The sequence below is a fragment of the Typopeltis vanoorti genome, chromosome 2, assembly GCF_054136105.1.
Source record: "Typopeltis vanoorti isolate ZY-2024b chromosome 2, IOZ_Tvanoo_1.0, whole genome shotgun sequence".
Classification (NCBI taxonomy): domain Eukaryota; kingdom Metazoa; phylum Arthropoda; class Arachnida; order Uropygi; family Thelyphonidae; genus Typopeltis; species Typopeltis vanoorti.
The window spans coordinates 175,986,603-176,011,693 of record NC_143550.1 but is presented as its reverse complement, the minus strand read 5'-3'; the positions used below and the strand labels follow the sequence as shown (position 1 = coordinate 176,011,693).

At 35.4% G+C, this 25,091-nt stretch overlaps 1 protein-coding gene across 5 annotated transcripts in view; it reads right to left on the bottom strand.

Annotated features, from left to right (window-relative positions):
- LOC150109686 (uncharacterized) overlaps positions 1–25,091 on the bottom strand; it is a 576,277-nt gene that overhangs the window by 457,798 nt on the left and 93,388 nt on the right. Inside the window, exon 1 of one of the 5 annotated variants that reach the window (XM_090413987.1) lies at positions 15,141–15,338. The exons of 1 other annotated variant lie outside the window; for it this stretch is intronic. In XM_090413987.1, the coding sequence (XP_090270113.1) occupies positions 15,141–15,230 (90 nt within the window). In that variant the 5' untranslated portion in view covers positions 15,231–15,338. Of the gene's footprint in view, positions 1–15,140; positions 15,339–25,091 lie in introns of those variants that run through there. 3 more of the 5 variants (XM_090413994.1, XM_090413978.1, XM_090414009.1) reach the window with 3 other exon arrangements.

Here is a 25,091-nt window from a genome sequence, read left to right as displayed (position 1 = left end):
AAAGTAAAAGAAAGAATGAATTTGAGAGAATAACTCTACTGAATGCAGACAGTATGTTGTGGGAGACAGATGCAGAAGTGATTGTTCAACTAAAGAGTAGCCATTTTGCTAAAAGCTATCAACCTGGTATATGCAACACTGAACTCGCTGATACCTCTTCACTGTATGAGAAAACTCATGTGCATGAGGAGGAAGTGCTAGTACTGTTGCACATTTTGAATAAGAATTCTGCAATAGGAACTGATGAGATATCAGCATGGAATAGCTATAAATGGCTATTCCTTTGACAAGGATATATAATTTGAGTATCACAACATGGAAGTTCCACATAAGTAGAAAGAATGTATGGAAATCCATTTGCAAAAGGTTGGTGCAATGATGTATCCAACTACTGACCGATCAGTATCTCGGCAGTGGTGGTAAAGATTTTGTTTTGTGAAAGTCAGTTAGGTCTTGCATTCAGAAATGGGTTGACAGCATGAATTTACTAACAAAAGGTCATATTTTAACAACATGTGCACATTCTGTAATAATGTTATCACTGAGTTAGATGGGGAAAATGGACACACTTTTGGAATTTACTAAGGCTTTTGGACGATTGCATAAACTGGAGAATATGGGGTCGGATTATAAACTATTGGCATGGATAAGAGGATGGCTGACTAACATATCAAAATGTAGTATATGGGAAATGTGAATTTGCAAGATTCAAGGTAACCAGTGGTGCACCTCAAGGATCAGTCCTTCGTCTACTGCTATTCAATCTGTACAATAATGACACTGGGAAGGATTTGATATGCAACACACATCTATCTGGAAATAATGCAACGATTGGTACAGTAATCTGGAGTGCTCCTGATATGCAGTACTTGCAGAATGATTTGATGATTTGAAGAGGCTGTAATTGTGTACACAGGAAAATGACTGTCAGTTTAATATTAATAAATGTAAGGTGTTATTATGGTGGGATTATGCTAGAAGAAACTGATCAGGCTAGGGATCTTGGAATATTAGTAGATAAGAAGTTGAAGTTCAAGGGCCATATAGCAAAGATTGCAAATACAACTCAGAGGATAATTGCAATGCTGAAACAAACTTGAACATGTAAAGATAAGGAAGTCATTTTGCCTCTTTACAAGGCACTGATAAGACCTCATTTGAACTATTGTGTGCAGGTCTGTCTCCTGGTTTCCATTGCAATTCTGATACAGTGGAGAGAGAGAGAGTGCAAAGGAGAGTATTAAAAATGATATCGGGATTGTGGGATACTGATTATGACGATTGAGAATTTACAGACCACAGACAGCAGCAAACAGAAGAAAGGGAAGTGATATGATTGACATGATATGGTGATATGATTTACAGAATTTCAGTAAATGTCATTTTTGATTTCTTATTTCATTTTATAATTTATTCTCAACTTCCAAGGATAATGACAATGAATGCTGTCAAGAAGGGGGGGTTAGGGTTAGATTTTTCTCTCATAGAATGGTGGGTGATTGGAATGGATTGCTGATGAATGTTGTGTGGAAAAGTAGCATGAATGATTTCAAGAACAGGTATGATAGCTGTTAATAATAATAATAATGATGATAATAAAATGACTAATTAAATCAGAAGGTAAAAAAATCATTAATTATTCAAACTTGTCTTAACAGGAATAGTTAATGTCATTCTTTTGATGGAATCTGGATTTGGAATTGTTGAGCACATGTGCATGGTCATGTTTATGACAAAGTCAAATTGTATAACATTCTGATAAGTTGTAGTTACAATTCAGGATGCTTGGGGCTGAACACTGTTTCTATGGATTCTAATGTCTTTCTTTCAATTTTCTGATAACAGATGAAAGACCTTTAATGCATCTCTCTCTTTAATACGAGTCTTGCATATTTTGTAGATTTACAGTTTGAATTTGCAGAAGTTAGTTAAAAGTGGACAGTTAGATTAGCAGCGGATTATCTTATGTGATAATCTACTGCTAATTTGCTTTTTGATGTGGCATTCTATGTTCTATATCTATTGTTCTAAGGATTTTCTGTGTCTAATATGGAAAAATTTAGTCACACCAAATGCAACAAACAAGAGTGCCTTAGTGTGTTGTATTTCTGTTTAACTGGATGAAACAGCGGCCATAGTCTGGTTAGAGGTGTGAATTTGGTTCAAATTTTCAGATTTTATACTTCTTGAAAACTTTCACCAAGTAGGTTGTAAGAGAGCGTTTATGGATGGAATAACATTCTGGTAACAAGTCTTTCGTCACAGCAATTCTTCTGGAATGTGGTCAGAAATCTTTGGCTATTTCTTCATTATCATTAATGAGAAGGTGTATTTGGACTCCTAATGCTGATATCATTCCTTGTTTTTGTATTTATAATGATGAGATTTATCATGTAAATAACTGTTAGTACGATCGTTTTCTGTACACTCTAATTTTCTAATAATTCTCAATAAAAAGAGGAAAAGGTCTGAGATCAAATCAATGTGGGTTTTTTCACCTCAAGGAAGTTTAAATGCATCTTGGACTCTTATAAGCCCATCACCAAAAACCCTGAACCTGTACAGCAATTCTCTATCCCATATATTGCAGGCATCTATGAGATGATTGCTAAGATCCAAAAGATATAATTTAGTTCTTATTTTTCCCCCCATCAACAAAATCTCCTCTTGGTTACCGTTCATTAAAGATAAACAGCTCCCCCCTCTCGCTCCTTGTTGTTTACCAAGTTCAACGTGAGTGCCCCCACTTATACTATGGACAAACAAGGAGAGAGAGAGAATAACCGTATAAACTTAAACCTGCACCGATGAAAAAAGGGAGTATTGGACCATAGGATATCGTAGTCATTGTCCATGCTATGCTGAGTAAGGCCAGAATCTCATATTAACAACAAAAAACCTGAAAATTCTAGCCTTGCTCAGCATGGCATGGACAATGACTACGATATCCTATGGTCCAATACTCCCTTTTTTACATCGGTGCAGGTTTAGGTTTGTACGGTTATTTAAAGAGAGTGCTGAAGCACTTCTACACCACCTAAAATTTAGATCATAATGACTATATCTATTGCCAAGATTTGACAGAGCAATTTTCATAAATGAGAAGAAATAGTATGTTGCCCCATTTTAATTATTTTTTTAAAATTTAATTTTTAAATGTTTTTAACATTTGATTTTAATATAATGCTATCATTATCTAATTAAAATTTTATTTCAAAAAACTTAATTTTAAACGGTCTTAATTGTAATCTTATTTTATTGTATCCACCCACCAGGTGGCATCTGCCACATGGCTCAGCTCTGCAAATAGGATTTAGGATTAACATTCTTTGTTCTAGCTTCCCCTTGTGATTATGTTGATACACTAATGATGATGACCAGTTACTTTCTGGTCAAAATATTTGAAGCAATAAAATTATCATATTCTTGTGAAATAAGCATGTCACCCAGTTGTATTAACAAAACTATTTTATATGTTTCTCAAGGAATATATTTATTTATATATCTATCAGTGGCATCACGTGCCCATTTCAGTTGGGTGTGCTGTCGTGGCTTATGCAACCAGCGCTAAAAAATTCATATCAGTTTGACCTTATGATTGCATTTTTATTGATGTATGAAAGTTTTAAGGGTGTATAGCACATCAGTGCTCATCTTAATTGGTCTAATGCAATTAACTGTAGGATAACTTTGAATACTTGATCAATTAATTGATCAAGTATTCAAAGTTATCACCAAATCTGTATAGAGTGGGGGATAATGTGTATGTTTTAAGATACTGTATATTAGAAACCAATGATGAAGGAGAATGCTATATTTGAATTACTCAAAGATGTAAAATTTGGAAGAGGAGGAAGAGGCTTACCTCCAACTACAACACTGCTTCCCATAGTAAATATGGGCTAAAAAGTTATAAATTTATCGAAAATTATACAATAAAAACTTGTCTACCATGTCAGTTCACATTTCATGCACGCAAAACAGAAGAAACTCAGAAAACAAAAACATCAACTCATGAAAACATTCAATTGGATTGGTTGACACAATAACCAATCAGTGATAGCCTCAAGGTGCTATTGTCTCAGAGCTCACTCAGCCTCACCTTATGAGCGGTTTAAAACTACTAGAATGCTAAGAATTCAACCCACTGCACCAAAGTTCTGTTCAAAGAGGTCAAAGGTGTTCGTATTTTGACACACACTCAGACTATTAACATGAATGTGATACAATGTTTACACATCAAAAAGTGTCCTCTTCATGAAGCATTAGTATGTTGTGTTTACTTTTAGGAATCACACGAAGTCTGAAAACAATTACAGGGGGTCTTTAATGAAAATAAATGCAAAAATATAATATCAGTGATATTGCTATTCGGTGGACGAGCACCACACCTTGAATATTCGCCCTAATATCTATATATTTCCTGATCTAATTATAAACCTCAGTTAGCCTCCTCTGTCTCTTATTAAAGTTAACCAATCCTCATAACAATCATGATATAATCCCTCCAAGCAATTAGCAAATATTTTCTGAATACTTTCAATTTTCTTGACATCCATATGTGCTATATTTATCCCAATAAACTTTTAAATGAGTTCTAACCATATATGGCAACCAGAGACTAATGTTAGAACATTACTTACTTACTTTCTTCCTACTTAAGCTTTACAATCATATGAGATTTACCAGTTGTCTTACAAATACCAAACAAATATATATTAAGCTACTACTAGAAGCAAGACTATTTCTGCATAGAGCATAGGTGTAATAGGCATGCTAACATCTGGATAGCCAAAGAAGGCAGCTATTTCTGAAGTACATTTCAATAATTATGTAATAATTCAAAAATTAAGTAAAAATGTATGAGGAATTTAAGAGAAAAGCAATTTAAAAAATAATAAAAAAATAACTTTTTAGTGCAATAAAAAATTTTGAAACTTAAGAGAAAGGGAATACAAAAATTTATGCCTGACAGTCAAGTGATAAACAACCCCGATAGACTTTAAATGTAATGTGCATTATAATAATATAATAAGCTACAATAATACAATAAGTTGGACAGCATTAGCAGGATGAATATGGAGTAGTGTCCCAAAGAGGAAGGTCACTAGTGGAGTACCACATGGATCTGTTTTTGGACCATCATTGTTTAACTTGTATACTATTGGCATTGGGACCGACTTAACCAGCTATGAGAAGTGAAGCAGAAGTTGTGGCCTTGCAGGAGGATCTGAAAAGACTATGTGAGTGGGGAAAAGATTGAGGCTATCAGTTTAATGTTACAAAGTGCAAGGTCTCAAAATTTGGTAGGCAAGGTTGGAATGCAGTATACAATTAATGGAGAAATTTTGAAGGTAGTGGATAAAATGAGAGATCTAGGAGTGATGGTTTACAGACTTGAAGTTTAGGGGTCACACTGCTAAAATTGTAATACCGTCCTAACACATTATGGCAATAATGAGGACACTGACATGCCAAGGCAGAGAGGTTATGGTTCCCCTGTATAAGTTCTTTGAACAGTCTACATGTACACTTTCACCTGGTTTTCGGAGGGATGAGGACGCGTTGGAGAAGGTTTACTAAGTTAGTGTAAGGTCTATGGAATGTCAGATACAAGGAGAGATTGAGAGAATGCAATACAGAGCCTTGTAAATAGAAGAGGATATATGATTCAGACGTACTCATATAAGTTGGTGATGGGTTGTTACCAGATTAATGTAGAGAAGATATTTCATAGAGTAGAGGGCAGCAAGGGTAGGACAGGAAGTCATCCATGGAAGCTGTATAAGTAAGGTGTAAGAAGCAAATTTTTTGCATGGAGAGTGAAATGCATTGCATTAAAGTATAGTGAATGGGTTCAAGGCATGGTCTGATGATCTCTTGGTATGAGAGAGAGTATAGACCTCCTGCAATGAGCCCTTTAACTCCATGGAGGTCAGATAATAATACTAATAATAACATACAGTATATACAAAAATCTTTCAAATGAAGGGTGGCATTTCACAATACAAATATTTTCAAAATCCACTGGTGAGAGAACGGATGGTTTGGACCTTTATTGAGGTTTCATCAGTAGGAGCCGGAGCCAGACCCAGAAGTGATACCAAGATACCCAGAAGTGGGCCTGGCTCCCATTGATGAGACCTCAATAAAGGTCAAAACTGGTCTGGGTAGTGGACCAGTTTATTTATTTATTCATATGAAGTTTCCTCCCTTTTTCTCCCCTGTCCCTATTGGGGCGAGTTGATCCCCCCCTCATGGGGAGGTTAAGTATTTATGGCTGTAGATCCGTGTGTGTTCACGGGGCCAGTTTGCCTGCTTGCAGGATGAAAAACGCCAGATAAACTGGCAGAAAAAACTCTACTGCCAGTGCCCAAGACCGGCTAACTTGGCTATGACTGAGGAAGATCCTCAAATTCTTCATGTCTTCAACGGGAATCGAACCTGGGACACTCCTTCCCCAGTCATATGGTTGCAAAGCGCGCAGCCATTAAGCTAACCGTGCGGACAGTGGACCAGTAATGGTCCACATAAGGATATGTGCATTGCATTATGGGATATTAAGGCAATCGATGCAAAGTCATTAGCCTCTGTATACAAATAACCCAGTTGTGAAGTAACTTCACATGCAAACTTTGTTTGCTTACACTTGGATAAAGGATGAAACCAAGAATATAATTTCTTGGCATCTTTAATTTATAGTATAAACAAGGAAAAAAATTTTCAACATCTATCTCTAATCCAGAGTATTTTAGCAATAAAGTGACATCTTTTGACTACATGTATATGGAAATATAACTTCAGCATTACTTAAACCTTGGTATCACTTCTGGGTCTGGCTCCCAATGATGAGACCTTGAAACTGGTCTAGGTAGTGACAGTTCCCATAATGCATAGCATGTATAATTCTATGCATTATGGGATTATAGATAGCATTATACATAGCATGTATAATGCTAGTACAAGTAACCCACTTGTACATCTCGGCTTCATCCTTTATCCAAGTTACACTTGGTAAAGGATGAACCAAGAATATAATTTCTTGATATCTTTAATTTATGGATAAATTGCTGGTGATGATGAAATGCATTGCTAAATCAAGCTGATGGATGCTAAATGAGTAATCATCATGGGTGACTAATCCAAACTGATTGAGTAGTAGTAGTGAAATCTCATGAGAAGAAAGAAGCATGGTTTACTGAGCTGTTGTGAGACATCCTCAAGCATCATGTGACAGGAGAAACTCGAGATCAAAGAGTGTTAGACCTGATTATAAAGTCAAGAGTGGAGTTTCAGTTAGAGTTATGACCACTCTGCTTCTGGTTGGTAATATGGTGTACCGAATGGAAAGTGGCTAAGTATATGGATATTCCATTAAAAGGTGACCTGCTCAACTACAAAGCAGAAAATTATAATCAACTGAGGAGAATAATGTTTGGTCTCATGGCATAAATGGAGGGAAGGATGTCAATATTGCATGGGAATGCATACTTAGAGTTTGAAGAATAAAGCAGGAATAAAATCTATATGCAATCTTATTAAGGCACAGATACTCAAGAAACTCATATGGAAAGAATACCATATGCATAAAGATGACATCATTTATGAAAAGTATAAGGTGCAGACTAGAAGAGGTACAAGCATTATACGAAAGCTAAATCTGAGTTAAAAAAAAAAACTGACTCTGCAGCCTAAAAGAATTCTATCATTATGTGCAAGTAAAAGAAAGGATGAATGTGAAAGAATAACTTTTCTGAATGTGGATGGTATGCAAGGGTCAGATGCAGAAGAGATTGCTAAACTAATGAGCAACCATTTCACTAAAAGTTATCAACCTGGTGTGAGCAATATGGATCTCAATGTTGCCTCCACACACTGGATAAAAAAAAAAATCAGGCATGTAAGGAGGGGGTAGTAGAGGATGATGAAATATGTTCAGCACGTTTAGCACATATGCTAAATGTGCTGAACTACCTGTATAATTTAATTCTCAGTATATGGAAAATTCCACAGAAGTGGAGAGAGAGAGAATGTATGATATCCCTCCCCTCCCCTGCATATAATGACATATCAGTATCTCTGCAGTGGTGGTGAAGATTTTGGAAAAGTTGGTAAGAACTTGTATATATAAATAAGATTGACAGAGAATCTATACTTCACAAAAGAAAGAAAAGTCTAAAAACTAAAGATAGAGTTTGAAGAATAAAGCAGGAATAAAATCTATATGCAATCTTATTAAGGCACAGATACTCAAGAAACTCATATGGAAAGAATACCATATGCATAAAGATGACATCATTTATGAAAAGTATAAGGTGCAGACTAGAAGAGGTACAAGCATTATACGAAAGCTAAATCTGAGTTAAAAAAAAAAACTGACTCTGCAGCCTAAAAGAATTCTATCATTATGTGCAAGTAAAAGAAAGGATGAATGTGAAAGAATAACTTTTCTGAATGTGGATGGTATGCAAGGGTCAGATGCAGAAGAGATTGCTAAACTAATGAGCAACCATTTCACTAAAAGTTATCAACCTGGTGTGAGCAATATGGATCTCAATGTTGCCTCCACACACTGGATAAAAAAAAAAATCAGGCATGTAAGGAGGGGGTAGTAGAGGATGATGAAATATGTTCAGCACGTTTAGCACATATGCTAAATGTGCTGAACTACCTGTATAATTTAATTCTCAGTATATGGAAAATTCCACAGAAGTGGAGAGAGAGAGAATGTATGATATCCCTCCCCTCCCCTGCATATAATGACATATCAGTATCTCTGCAGTGGTGGTGAAGATTTTGGAAAAGTTGGTAAGAACTTGTATATATAAATAAGATTGACAGAGAATCTATACTTCACAAAAGAAAGAAAAGTCTAAAAACTAAAGAAAAGTCATGTTTGAGTAACTTGATCACATTTTATAATGTTATGGATGAGTTAGACAAGGAAGAATAGATACCCATGATTTTGGACTTTGCTAAGGCTTCTGACAGGTTATTCCACTGGATTATTAATTTATAATCCAGTGGAAGGCTGTTGTAACTGGATTATAAATTAATAGTTTAGAAAAGTATATGGCTGACTGATATATCAAAAAATGGCATATGGTAAATGTAAGTCTAAAAGATATAAGGTGAATTATTACTGTACTCCAGGGATCAATCCTTGGTTCAGTGTTATTCAGTCTTTACATTAATGACATTTGGAAGGATTTGAGAGTAGACAATACAGCTATTTAGTGATGCAAAGAATGGTAATCAGGAACATAATAAACATAAAGAGAAGATGTAACGTGGAAAGGCATGTGGCAACAGAAATGCTTAAGATAACTAAAGAAATTGTTGCTGATTAATTGCAAGTGATCTTTAACAATGCACTAGAAAATGAATAATTAATACCCAGAATAGAGGCAAGAAGCAATGATAACTATAATTCTAAAGAAAGGAGATCTCACTAGATGTGAAACTTCAAGAGGAAAATTAGTCTCCACTCAGTACCTGTAACATTTTTTTGTAAAATGTTGATAAACGGCATTAAAAATAAAGCACCAGCAAGTTGGTTTTAGAACAAGTAGGGTTGCTACACATCACATTTTCACTTTAAAGAACATAACTGAACAAAGCACAGAATTTAGAAGCTCATTATACCTATATTTTATAGATTTTGCCAAAGCATTTAACAGCATTGAGAGAGAAATATTATGGATAATTATTAGAAGCTATTGAATGACAAATATGTGAGAATAATAAAAGAAATTGCATAAAGGAAGCAAAAGCTGTGTTATTAACAGCAAATGACATTAAAATGGTTTGAGATAAGGGTGAGACAGGGTTGATGTAATGTCTGGTTTACTGTTTAACAGTCATCGATTGGATTATGAGAAAAGTTAGATGTGGAAGAAGAGGAATTAAATGGAATTCTATATCACAGTTGGAAGATCTAGATTATGCAAACAACAGTTTGATGTCATTTCTAAATGACATCAAACTGTTGTCATTTAGAAATGGATCTAAATAGCAGAGTGAGAAATGATTGTCAGACTACAATTGGGAAAATTTGGAGAAAAGAGCAAAGCTAATAATAATGGCAAATATCTGTTGGATTTCTGCTCAGGACATGGACCGGTTATTACTAACACCATGTTCCAACATAAAAATGTGCACAAATTCACATGGAGAGAAGAGGCTAGGAATAAGAAAAGTCTCATTGACTATGTTATTGTTGATAGTGATGTTTTCTCCCTGGTGCAGGACACCAGAGTGTACAGAGGATTTGAAATTGGAAGTGATCACTATTTAGTCTTGAGCAGGATAAAATTGAATTTCATATTGAAAAGAATAACATGTAAGAAAGTTTTAAAGCGAATAAAAGTTGAGCAGCTCTCAGATGTAAACTGTAGACTAAAATACAGAAATATTATTGAAAAGAAAATGAAAGAGTTTGAGAACAGGAATCAAACCTTGGAGATTCAGTGGCAAACTCTGAAGGAAACATTGATTGATTCTGCCAGAGAGGCATGTGGTGAGGTTGTGTGCAAAGATAAAAAAATCAGAACTCCCTGGTGGACACAGGAAGTTAAAGAGGCAGTGAAGGAAAAGAAGAAAGCATATCAAAAGTTCCTGGCAAATAAGTCAGCTTTTACTCTTACAGAATACAGAGACAAATGTAAGAAAGCTAAACAGTGTGTAAAACTAGCTAAACAAAAGTCATGGGAGGACTTTGGCAAGAATATAGAAAATAAATATCAAGAAGGTGGCAAAATATTCTGGAGGTTGTTGAAGAAGCTTAGGAATGGAGGAAAGAGTGCTGTAAAAGGAATTAGAGATGATAAAGGTGAAATGAAAACAGGAGAAAAAGATATCCTTGAAGTATGGAGTAATTACTTTGAAAAACTGCTAAATGAAACAAGCAGTGATGACAGCACAGTGATAAAAAACACTGACCAGGCATGCAGTCAGGAATACATATCCATACTTGAAGTAGAAAAAGCCATCAAAGGCTTGAAATGTGGAAAGGCAGCAGGAGTAGATGATATTCGACCAGAAATGCTGAAGTATGGTGGTATAAGAGCCTTACAGTGGCTGCACTGCATAGTTCAGAAAGCCTGGACAGAGGGACGAATTCCCGATGATTGGAGTAGAGCTCTCATAGTACCCATATTTAAAAAGGGAAATAAAACTGAATGTGAGAATTACAGAGGTATTTCCCTACTGAGTGTTCCTGGCAAGATCTATGCAAGTATACTTGAGAAACGGTTGAGAAGAATTGTGGAAGAAAAGCTTGGTGAAGAACAAGCTGGATTCAGGCCAAATAGAGGCTGTCAGGATCAGATCTTCACTTTACGACAAATAGTCGAGAAAGCATGGGAATATAACAAAGATCTGTATTTAAGTTTTGTCGATTTGGAAAAGGCATATGACAAGGTGCCAAGAGAGAAGCTATTCAATACGCTGCAGTTATATGGTGTCAATGGGGCATTATATCAAGCAATACTTAGTCTTTATTTGAGTTGTGAGTCAGCAGTTAGAATTGAAGGAAGTACAGGAAGATGGTTTAATGTTAAATCTGGTGTGAGACAAGGATGTACATTATCCCCTCTGTTATTCATTATCTATATGGATCACATTATGAAGGAATGTGGTATTAAACCTGATATCAAAATTGGAGATGTTAATGTTAGCTCTTTGCTTTATGCAGATGATGTTATACTTCTAAATAAATCCGCTACAAGTCTGCAAGATTCTCTGACTAAATTGAATAGCTGTTGTAATAGATATGGTATGAAGGTCAGCAATAAAAAGACAAAGACAATGAAAATAGGCAGAATCATTGAAAATGTCAACTGTGTTGTGAATGGAGAACCTGTGGAACAAGTAAAACATTTCAGCTACTTAGGCACAATTTTTACTGAAGATGGTAAACTAAATATAGAAATAGACAACAGAATCAGCAAAGCTGGTATCGTGGGAAGTCAATTGAATAAATTCATATGGAATAAGAAAGAAATTAGTCGGAACACTAAATTAGCTGTATACAAGACTGTGTTCAAACCAATTTTAACTTATGGATCTGAGAGCTGGGTCAGAAGTAAAACACTTGACCAAAGACTAGAGACCGCAGATATGAGAATCCTGAGAAACATTAGAGGCGTGAACAGATGGCATCAATGGCAATATCATATTAAAAATGAGGATATTAGGAAAGAACTTGACATTGTCAGCATCCAGGAATGCGTTAGCAGAGCTAATCTCAGATGGTATGGTCACTTAAATAGAATGGGAGAGGAAAGATTAGCAAAACAAGTGTTCTCTGCCAGGTTGGCAGGAAAACGACCCAGAGGAAGACCAAGATATAGGTGGATTGATACGGTACAAAGTGCCTTAGATGATAGAAATATAAGATCTGATAATGTTGGAGTCTTGACAAGTAACAGACTGATTTGGAGGAAAATTGTAGATAGGATGTTAGTAATGATGTAATTTTTTCATGTAGTACTGTCATATCCTGTACACCCCTTGAGGGTACATGGCAGGAATTTGATGATGATGATGATGATGATGATGACAAGCAAAATCGGAAGCATTGTATAAAATAACTGAAAAGGTTGGTTTTAAAATAAATATGATTAAAATAAAAGTTCTTAAATTGAATGCCATATGAGAGTAATGTTGATAATGCAGGTGGAACTGATATGGATATAATGCAAATGTTGACAAAAACAAATACTGATTTCAAAAAATTGAATAATATATGAAAATCATCCAAATATTATAATAAAACCAAATAAAGATCTTCAATAGTAATATTATGGTCAAATTATTTATATGGATCAGAGACATGGAAAATGACCCCAAAACAGGATGCTACATTAAATAGTTTTCAAATAAAATGTTTGAGAAATATATTAAATACATTTTGGCCCCAACATATAACAAACAATGAACTGTAAACTGACTGTGCAGAAAGTATCACCAGTGTAAAAAAAAAAAAGATGGAAATGGATTGGACATGTACTGAGAATGAACAGCAGAAATATTTCAAAAGGAGCTTTGATATGGATTCTTGAAGGGAAAAGCCTAAATCAACTTGGCAGAAAACGACAAAAAAAGTAAACAAGAATAGCTGGTCGGGAGAAATGAAGAGAGGCACCTGTTTCTTCCAAAAGTATCTGAATGAAACAGATCTCAGCCTCATGTGCCATGGGATACGAAGAAGTTAAGTAGTAAGTTATCAGGAATGAATGTAATTGACACACAGAATGATTTCAATAAGCTGGAATGCAAGCATGTGAAAATAGTTGTCATTTCAGTGTTAGTAAACCAATGCATTTTAGTGTGATGCGATAACCAATGGCATAATATATTGGCACTAGAAACAACTCATCAAGCTAGGGATCTTGAAATTTTAGTAGATAGGAAGTTGAAGTTATGACCATAGCAAAGAATGCAAATACAACACATAGAATAACCATAATGCCAAAATGAACATTAACATGTAAAGATATGGGAGTCATTTTAAAAACTTGTTTCCAAGACCTTAATACGGCCTCACCTGGACTACTTTGTGACAATCTGATCTCCTGGTTCCCAAGGTGATGCAGATACAGTGGAGAAGATGCAAAGAAGAGTATTAAAGATGATCTGATTTTGAAATGCAGATTATGAGAACAGTTTGGAAATGCATTAACTGCAGACACTAGCAAACATCAGATGGGGGGGGGGCAGATTTATGACAGATCTACTAACTTCTGAAAGGGTTATATAGAATACTGGTAGAAGGGATTTTTAATTTTATGGAGGATGGGAAGAGGGATCATGAGAAATCATGCATGGAAGTTGAGAATGACTGCAGTGAAGAAAGGGACAAGAGATAGATTTGTCTCTCATAATAGTGTATGATTGGAATGGCTTGATTTTGGAGATGTGAGTGCAGGTAGTGTGAATGAATTCAAGAAAAAGCTAGTATGGGTGATATGTGGCCTCTCTCTTTCATTGAGTCCCTGACTTCCTGGAGGTCCCTGGTAAGAATAATGGTATTTGATTTGAAATTTATATACATGGCAATTAATGGCTATGATGATAATAATCATGCAAACTATGAAGACAATTTTATCTCTTCCTGATTTATATACAAGTAAACTCAGTAAAAGCACTAGTAAATCAGAATGAAGTAAGAAAGAACTATGTTGAACAGCATTCTATGTGTGGTTTATAATATTTTATAACTTTTGCCTTATTTTATACATGCAGAGAAAATGAAAAATGTTTAATACTAGATTTAGGTTAAGATCAAAAAGGAAGCTGAGCAGAAACTACCAATTTCAGGAACTAAATACAATAATCATTATTAAACAGGCAGGAACACAGACATATGTCAACAGCAAATTTTAAACTATTTCAACTTCTTTAAGCACAAATTTGAGTAAAGATGAAATATTAAATATGGGAAAAGATAACAGAACAAAATGCTAGTGTGAGAGAAACAGCTGAATAAATTCATATGGAATAAGAGAGAAATTTGTTTTCATATGTACTGAATCTCTACATTTTAAATGTTAACTAAGCTAGAAGTCAGTGTCTACTTCAAACATTTCTTTTGTCATTAATTTATATCTAAAACAAACCTATGAAAATTAATTGAAGAAAATATACATTATTTGGATAATAACTTTTATTTTCCAAATTACAACAGTTCAAGTGAAATGAATGATTCATATCTGCTTCAGACCCTAGGTATGTAAAGTGATATTCACTGTAATTTTCAGCACAATATTGTACTCAATTTTACATAAAAATTAAAATTTTAAATTAAACTGACTTAAAATGGTAAATACTGATTTTTACACAAACTAATAAATCAAATATATAAAGAACGAATATTAGGCACAGAGATTTGAACAGATAAGTTTCAGAGTAAAAAACTTTAAATGTTGTTTGGGAAAGAAATTTTTATCTCTAAAGCCGCGGAAACGCTACAATATGGCAAGAACAATTTTCTGCAATATGACATATGTCTACAAAGAAAGTAATATTTAAGTGAAATATATACTTTTAATTACTTTCGATTGTAAGACTATCAAAAGCGAGCTAGTATGATTCCTAAATGCGATGTCGGTAAAGTAATAACACGAAACTTGACTGACCTTCTGGATGACGAAGCACCTCGGGCTATAGGCGCAACACACGTAAGTGCCGCAGCCGTCTTGTCCGGGATACTGCCAGCGAAGCGGCATACCCGTTACGAACGTTCCAGGTGGCACCACGAAGTGCACCTTACTGAGATGACCTACATCCGTATAATGTTAGCCAACAAAGAATATACAGAAAGTACAGACTACCGGGGACTAAAACAACCAGCTTTTCTTAACAGCTGAAATAGCATACTAGTTCCATATTTTCATCCATCGACGGTGTCAGTGGGCGCCGCTTACTTGCTCAGCTGATCTGAACTGTATACGTTTACAGTCAACTTACACGCACATGTTCCCGACAGGCGTCAGGTTATGACAGCTGATGTTTCCAGTGCAATTTGGAATGTATTCCGAGTTAAAATAATAATAATGGACTAGGTAAATAGCACACTACTGTCTGCTGGTTAGTGTAGTTTTGACATGTGGATTAAACCATTGTTGTAAGACTTAAGTAGACGTACAAATAAGTAATAACCATGAATGAAAGCGCGTCTCGATATTGATGATCTACTTGAGCGAAGAATAACAATATCCTTCTAATACAAAAAGTTTATATAAAATTATCCTTCTGGTATAATTTTAAAAAAAAAAATATACGTCAGCTGCTTAAACCCTCTAACGAACATATGAAGTGCAATAAAATGATAACGTGAAACTAACTTCTTCTGAGAAATTTTACTATTCTTTTACATATAATTAATTCATTATGGGAATACTGATTATCAAGTTATGATTTAGTGCTGAAATCTTTTAACGTAATAATCCAGGCGAACTTGTCTTTATCAAAACACGCGCGCAACTGGAAATTACGCTGTTAAAAAGCAAATACGATAATAATGTGGAGTACAAACGCCGATCATTTTGTTAAAGTGGAGAATTGTATAACAGTAATAAATTACTATAGTGACAGATGCTTTTGGTAAGTGCATCTTACGATACTGCTACACACACACACACACACACACACACACACACACACACACACACACACACACACACTATAAGCCCTGTGGAATTTATTTCCCTATCTCTAGGAATGCAGTCAGATACAGCTTCCTTCAGATAGTCTGTGGTCAATTCCCATGCACTACTGATTCCTCTAACATGTAGCTTCTCAAGCCAAAACACTATTTCAAGTTGCCTTTCGTCTATCATAATCACCAGCCTTACAGTTCCATATACACGTTTTTATTATTATTCAAATAGAATGATCGTTCTCAGTGTAAATGAAAGCAAAACAGCTACCTCATTTATATATAGATTCCCATATGTTAGTAAGTTTTGATAAATATAATTAAAAATGAAGCAGAAATTACGTCATGACGTGAACAAGTTAGTTTTAAAATAGGTGAAAATATTGTGCACCACATTTTTACTTGAAGGAATATAACTGCACAGAATAGAGAAATTAGAAACTCCTTATACCTAATTTTATAGACTCTACCAGTACATTTGACAATACTGATAGAGACACTGTGGATAATTATTAGAAGCTCTGAAATTCCCAAAAAATGAGAATAATAAAATGTATTAAAGAAAGTAAATGTTGTCTTACTGCAAACAACATCAAAATGGTTTCAGATAAAGGTGTAAGACAGGAATGCATAATGCCTTAATTGCATTTTAACAGTCACTGAATTGTGAAAAAAATGTTACAAATATAAGGAGAGAAATAAAATGAAACCTCAAATTGCACTTGGAAAAATCTAGATTATGCAGATGATATTTTAATAGCATCCAAGCACACATGCACACAATGATATACATGCAAAATTGGAAGCATTACACACAATAGCTGGGGGGGGGGGGAATGAACTTAAAATATGAATAAAACAAAAGCTTTTAAACTTAAAGATTGTAGAGGAGAAAAAATAATAAAAATAAGCCAACAGTGTATAGGATGTTTATACATATCTGGAAGATAATATTGATTGAAGGCAGAACTGACCAAGATATAATGCAAATATTGACAAGAGTAAATACTGTTTTCAGAAGATTGAATAATATACTGAAATCATCTAAATATAACAAAACCAAAAATTTAATGAACTTCAGTAACATTGTAAAGACCTAGTTATTATGTGAATCAGAGAAAATGATAACAGGAGTTTTCAATACAAAAGTGTAGCCTTAAAATATTAAAAATATTTTGAACACAACATATAACAAATGATAACCTATATAAACAAAGCAGAAAAGTATTGCCAATGAAATAAAAATAAAAAAAATGCAGATGGATGCATGTTGGCCATATACTGAGAATGGCAAAAGAAAATGCATGGTAACTGTAACACTGATTTCAAAAGATAAAATAAGACCTAATTTGGGTAAAAATGAAACAAAAAAAAAAAAGTAGTTGGGAGAACTACAAAGGAACAGAAATAGTTGCAAAAGATGGGAGGATAACCAGAGAGGATCGATCTTGGACCTATGTGTCAGGCACAGAGAGGATCTCATGTTAGAATTTTAATGGAGTGGAATTACACTATCAGGGAGTAACTGAGATGAAATAGTGGAAGAATTAAATACTATTTTTAATCATTTCCTAGGGCTGTGTCACTCCATTAAACTTTTAACATTAGTTTTTCCTAGCATTTAACATACATACAAAGACGATGTGCAGATATGTAGTGTAGGTCTCAGATGCTAAATACAAGACAATATTCTTGAAATGCAATTCACTTCATGTGCAGCTTAAGGTGGTTATTCTTCAGTTTCTCTTTTCCACATCTTGCATGCTTCCTCCTCCACTTGATATCCCAATAGTTCACTCATAATGATAAATCTACTTGTGTCCATTAAGGTTTCTCTCTATGTCGTTCAGTCTTCTTCAGCTGACCTTGGCTTACATCAAGTGACTGTACTTACCCATATCACCACCACCATTTGGAATCTCTACCCAGGTTTGATTTTTAATTACATTCTGCAATTCTTGCTGGCCTGGTTGAGTGGCAATTTACATACATCCTCACGAAGGCTGCAAGTTTAATTCCCACCACAGGCATATGAATCTTTGTGACTTTTGCATGATTCATTATTGGTAATAAATAAAAAATCCTTAGTTCATCCACAGAACTAATGAATGTACTACAGATTTACAACCTTTGATTGATAGAAACCTGAAATTTAGGGGACATATTGGAAAGGTGGTGAATGTAACACAGAGGATTGCTGCAATTTGTGATTGTCTGTGAAAATACAAATGGTGGTGGTCGGCTGTATATGGAAAAGATGATGAACATAGTTGTGATGGAGATGGAGAGTTGTGGAGTAGGTGCCCTCCCTAGATGAGTCTTTGGACTCCCTGGAGATGTTATGTAATAATAATAATAATAAGAAGAATAATAATAATAATAATAAGAGATATTTGTTCCCATCAATAACAATTGTGATCTGCAAGTTGAAGATGTGTGATGTGAGCAAATCTTCCATTTGTTCACATCACACATCTTCAACTTGCAGAGAAAAACTTTCATTGAATGTTCATCTGGCTTATATTCACGTAATCACCAAATTCGCTGGTAAGGCTTATATGGTGGTTATTCACAACAGTATTACATAAAGAAATTACAATGTACACTATGTATTAATAAAAAAAACTGTTATATTTAAAATATTTTGGCAAAGTCAGGGTGCCATCATTAAGGCACAATGAATAAACTGATGCATGCAGGCATTACACAGGGTAAGCATAACTAAAGCAGAACAACAAAGGCAAGTCTGAAGTCCTAAATGACATTCAATGTGATAGGTGTTTTTGGCTGTTGGGCTAAAGTACTAAGGACAAGTGCTTCCCAGATTTAAAGAATCATATTTTCATAAATTCATAGAATCATATTTATTGAGGTTTGGGTAGTTCTTTAAGACTGAGGCAAATTCCAGAAAAAGTTTTTTTATTTTTAAATTTAAAGGCCACCTTACTTCTGTGAAGTAAGGTGGCACTTAAATTAACATATCTTGTGGTAGGTGTCCACAGCATAGTCCACAAGCTCTGGGTGTTGTAGTCATGGAATCAGATGTAATCTTTGTGTTCAGCTGATGCTGGCTATCCTAGCTTTCTGGTCACAGAAGGTTTTATGATTATTTGTTTATAAGGTTGGATCTTTTTAGATCTGGCAGTTTTTCAGATGTGCCTCAGATATATGGAATGGTAACAGACTTGCTGTAGTGTCTGTTCTGGAGATGGGGAAGGGTATGGTTTTGGCATTTTAATATTCTTTACATTTGGAAGGGATTGTAGCCATTGGCCTAAGAAGGTGTTGTGAATGGTTCAACAAAGGACATTATTATTGGAGTTAATCAATTTTATCCTGTTGTACAGGATTTTAATAATTCTTTTAATAATACATAATTTCATAATGTATAAACTTCATTCTGCAACATTAAACTGACAAATTATCCTTTGCCCACAATGCTGATTTATTCTAATCATCATTTATATCTACATCACCTTTATCAGCTATTGCCCTTCCAAGTTTTGCATCATCAGCAAACAAGTGATTATCCCCCCCCTTTAAATCTTTCCCTATATCATTGATATGCAAATTAAAGAGTAGTGGCCCTAGTACAGAACCCTGAGATATTCCACTAATCATCCTCAATCTCTTAAATTTCACTCCACCATATACCACTTTCTGGTGTCTGTCAGTCAGCCACCCCCATGCTATAAAAATCATATCTATGTTAGTTTCCATATGTTAATCATATCCATGTGGTATTCTGTCCAATGCCTTTGCAAAGTCCAGCAGTATCATGGTATACCATTTCCTTTATCCAAGTCCACTGCTATTTTATTATAAAATGTGAATAAATTACTAAGACAAGACATACCCTTTACAAAGCCATGCTGCCTAATAAAGAAGATCATATTCCTATCCACCCACTGCTAGATTTTACCTTTAACCAACTTTTCACCACTCTCCATGCAAAAAGTCTATTCAGCATATCCCTAGTTCTCTGACTATTTGTCATATGTTGAAAAATTTCCTTTGCATCAATTTTATAAAAACCCCTTTAATAAGTTTCTATCATGTCTCCCTCTTTTTCGCCTATCAATAAAACTTTGCCACTGACACACATTCAACCTATTCTCAATAAAGAGCATTCCAATATTTTAACAACCACTCCTGATATATTAACTGGTCTGTAGTTTGCTACTTTTGCCTTAGTTCCATTATATAAAGGTGGCTCAACCTTATCCTCTTTCCATTCCCTTGTAATTTTGCCAGAGCTGAGAACTTAGATTGAACAATAATAAATTTAGTTTAATCCTTTATCCAAGTGTGAGCAAACAAAGTTTGCGCCTGAAAGTATCTTCAGGACTGAGGTAAGGTAGTACAACACAAGGCAACTCATTGCAAAGGCGGAGCAAGCTAACATCACTCCTATCTCAGTATCTCCCATAATGCAAAACACATCTCCTTGCAGATATGTATAATGTTATGCATAGGGAAGGGCCACTACCCAGACTAGTTTCGATCTTTATTGAGGTCTCTTCAGTGGGAGCCAGGCCCAAGTGGAGATACCAGGCAGAAGCATTAGCAAGGTCATCTCTACCTATAGAAGTTGTCAAACGGTGTGCCACTTTTTTATTAAATTACTCTGGATTTAGAGAAAGATGTTGAAAGTTTATTTTTCACTTGGTTAGACTATAATAAAAAGGTGGCATACCATTTGGCAACTTCTATAGGTAGAGATGATCTTGCTAATGCTTCTGCCTGGTATCTCCACTTGGGCCTGGCTCCCACTGAAGAGACCTCAATAAAGGTCGAAATCAGTCTGGGTAGTGGCCCTTCCTTTAATGCATAACATTATACATATCCACAAGGAGATGTGTTTTGCATTATGGGAGATACTGAGATAGGAGTGATGTTAGCTTGCTCCACCTTTGCAACGAGTTGCCTGGTGTTGTACTACCTTACCCCAGTCCTGAAGATACTTTCAGGCACAAACTTTGTTTGCTCACACTTGGATAAAGGATTAAACTAAATTTATTATAGTCTAACCAAGTGAAAAATAAACTTTCAACTTAGATTGAACAACTTCATCAGAGGCAATGCCAATTCTCTTGCATATTCACATGGTACATGGGCTGATATGCCATCCAGTCCAACTAATGTATTCACATTGATATTTTTCAATATGCTGAACACCTCCTGTTCATCTACCTCAATTTTGATATGTCTCTCTGTCACATCAGCAACTGCAAAATCTCCACCTCGATGATCACTTAGTAACTCAATTTCTTTTGCCTCTGGTACCTTCCTACCATTAGCATTGATTAAAGTCATCCTACCATAGCCATTTTATCTCTTACTTACTACATAATGAAAAAACTTGCTTGGGTTTACTTTGGTCTGCTTAGTTAGTTTTCTCTCATAATCTGATTTGGCCTTTCTTATTAAACTAGTCACCCTTCTTGTTTGCACTTTATACTGCTCATGAGTATGCTGATTACCTTTTTGTTTATACTCCGTCTGGTGTTTTTTTTTTTTTTTTCCAGCTCTTGCTTTATATCTCTACATATTCTACTCTACTTTACTCAATTCCCACTTTGTTTATTCCCCTGAACTTGGGTATGCAGTCTGCTACTGCTTCTCTCAGACAATCTCTGACCATTTCCTATGCTCTACTGACATTCTTTCCTTGTAGTTTCTTAAGCTAAAGCAATGCTCCAAGATACCTCCTAAGCACCTTGTCTTTCTTTCAACAAGGGTTTTAGCGCATGTGAAGGTTCTCTGTCATCTTGGGGAACAAGGGTTGGGACATCTGCTGGACATATTGTGTAATTTTATCCCTTAGTTCAACAAGTTTTGAAGGTGGGTCATGATAGAATACCCATTCCTTCAACATACCCCCAAACGAAGGCATCGAGTGATGTGAGATCAGGAGAATGTGAAGGGTATGGAAATTCTGTGAACCTTGAAATGAGCCTCCCGGGGAAATATTCAGATAAATAGGCTCTAGAACAACATCATGTGTGACAGGTAGCTCAGTCCTGTTGGAATGCCTGTGCATGAAACGGAATGTTTTTTGCACAACACATACTATGCAAATCCTGGATAAACGGAACCAACACATTCGCGACGTATCATTCACTATTCTTCAATAGTAGAGCCCAATTATGCCATGGCTGGAAACTGCACACCATGCAATCACTTTCTCTTGGACAAATTCAGGTTATGAAAAGCAAAGGGACCTGTAATTTCATCTGTTTACATGACCAGTTAGATGGAAATGTGCTTCATCCAAGAACCAGAAATTATGGAGGAAGGACAGATCGTCACAGACATTGGCCAGCACACAAGCACGGTATTCCCGCCATGCAGTGTAATCCATTGCTGTTAAACACTGATCCACCTGAATGATGTACAAAAAGGCTCCCAACTCCTTAAGGATTCTCTGTAGTGACCACCTCGATATCCCAAGTTTTACCGCTGTTCGGCATTGACTGCATTTTGGAGACCGTAACACTTGTTCCAGCACACGCCTGTGATTCTCATTTGTGTTAACAGTTCATGGTTTCCACGAATGCCCTTTCCATTGCAGCAGGACACTCCAGGTCTGTCAGACCCTCCCGATTAAGGCAATGATGACACTATGGCTTGGGGAATGTTTATGGAAACAACAAACAAACTGCTCACAAGCATGTCGCAAGCTTGTACCATCTACCAACTCAGTATGAACGAAAATAAGCGTCTTCCAATGTCAGTATCACTGTTACAGTTAAATTAATGGCGTAGACTCTACACATGATTTTCTATTAATGTGCATGCAGTCAAACAACATACCTCAGCATTTGTATCGAAGGGGGATGTTGAAGTTCAGTATGCTTTTTTTTTTTTTTTTTTTTGCTCCATACCATAGTTCAACATAAACCCTTTCTTGACAGAAAATTCCACATGTTTAGCAACTTCCCAGAACTAGACTGCATGGTCACTCTCTCCGATTGGAGGCAGAGTGTCTACCTTGGTTACAGTATATCTTCTGATGCTATTACCAGATCTAGCACTCTCAAATCCCTCACCCACTTCCATCTTGCCATGCCCCCTTTCCTACTTCCCACCATGTCGCCATAGTTGAAGTCTCCAATAATAGTTGTTCAGCCAGCATTGCTAATCTGCCAATACATGGCATCCACATCTTCCTGTGTACTTCATGATCAATGGCAGGTTAATGCATTTGGTCAATATTGCCGAAGAAATGCTCTGCAAAACTTTTGCAATTCTCACAAAGTGAAAACACACCAAGTTTTTATTTTATTATTATTTATTTTTTTTTTTTAAGTGAGCTAGTTAAAAAAAAAATTTACTTGTACATCCCTGCTTAAGGGCCAAAGCCAGATAACCAGAGAGGCAACCTCACATAGCCTTTTAAGGAATGTGGAAAACTATCCAGAGCTGACCTAATGTCCAATCTTCACCTTCTAGTGGTGCATCCCATTAGTATAATCTGCCTAGATACTGAACAAATGAAGGTGGGCCAGCAATTTGGGATTTAGCAAACCAAATTGTATTTTTACAGTTTAAAACCAAAACAAAATGATAGCAGAACATGGTGGAAATTCATGCTGGCTAGGGTGTCATGCAGGAACCAGGAAGAACAGTTTCAGCTACTGGAATAAACTCCATCAGTAGCAGAACTCAAGACTGGCATCACCATAACAGAAAAGAAATGGAATTGACAGAAGAACTGAAACAAAGAAAACAAGTGAGATTCTTCTAAATGACAAATACAATAATGGTCAAGGAATGGATGGAGTACCTATAGCATTCAACAATAAACAAGAGGACAATTGTGGAAAGTTTTTCCAGTTGGTTACAATGTATTTTATGCTTGATAAGAAATTACATTCTTGTTTTAATCCTAATCCCAAGTGTAAGCATAAGATGAATAATTATTTACAGAATTTGTTTACTTTACATTAGATTGCCATAGAATTCCATTATGTTTTTGCATCATGGGATTCTAAATCACCAAGTGGACTGGTTTCAACCTTTACTGAGACATCATCAGTGGAACGACCCAGACTAGAGAAGATACCCAAGTTAAATCAACAAAGTCATATTTTTTTCATATACAAATACAAAAAAAAAGGCAATATACCTTATTATTAAATACTCTGGAGGAGAAACAGTGGTCAAGTTTTCCCACTTGGTTATAATGTTTTCTTTGTTTAATTTGTTTTCTAAGTAGTCCGAGCTAAGGCAACTCATGAATGCCAGTGAGTGTACACCCATAAGTTCTCTGGTCAACTTATTTTTACAAAACTTTCAAAGTTTCTATATTCGGCTTTGAAATAATGTTGGATTTAATATCCACTTTATTTATATAATTTTATATCACCAAACTGAAGCCTTTTGGCTCTTTATTTTAGTAAATAAAACTTTACGCACTGACCAAAAGTTCACTTACAAAAAATACACCTCGCTGACATTTCAAGTAGTGCTGAATTTCTGCTCTCTTAAGGTTTTAGCCTGGTATCTGAGGAGAACAAACCAGTTTGAAACAGCTGTCAGGCCAGTGAAACCTTATCAAAATGGATCAATAGAAAGCGAATAACAAGCAATATTAAGTACATCAAAATGGGGACTTGTACGACACTTATTTATGCCTATAATACCACAGAAGGTTTTAGTAGGCGAATTTTTTTGAGTCATTAAAGAAAGCAGCTGCCACAAACAAAAAAGTTGGTCCTTATCAGAAATCTAAATGCTAGAGTATGATAGTGATATCTTTATCAGGTTCATGACACAGGAGCATACAGGGAATTTGAAATAAGCAGTGACCACTATTTATTTCATATCAAAATAAAATGAATAGAATAACAAAAAGAAACACACACTAGAAAGTTTTAAAAAAGAATCAAAGTTTAGTAGCTTTCAGAGGTGAACTCTAGACTCA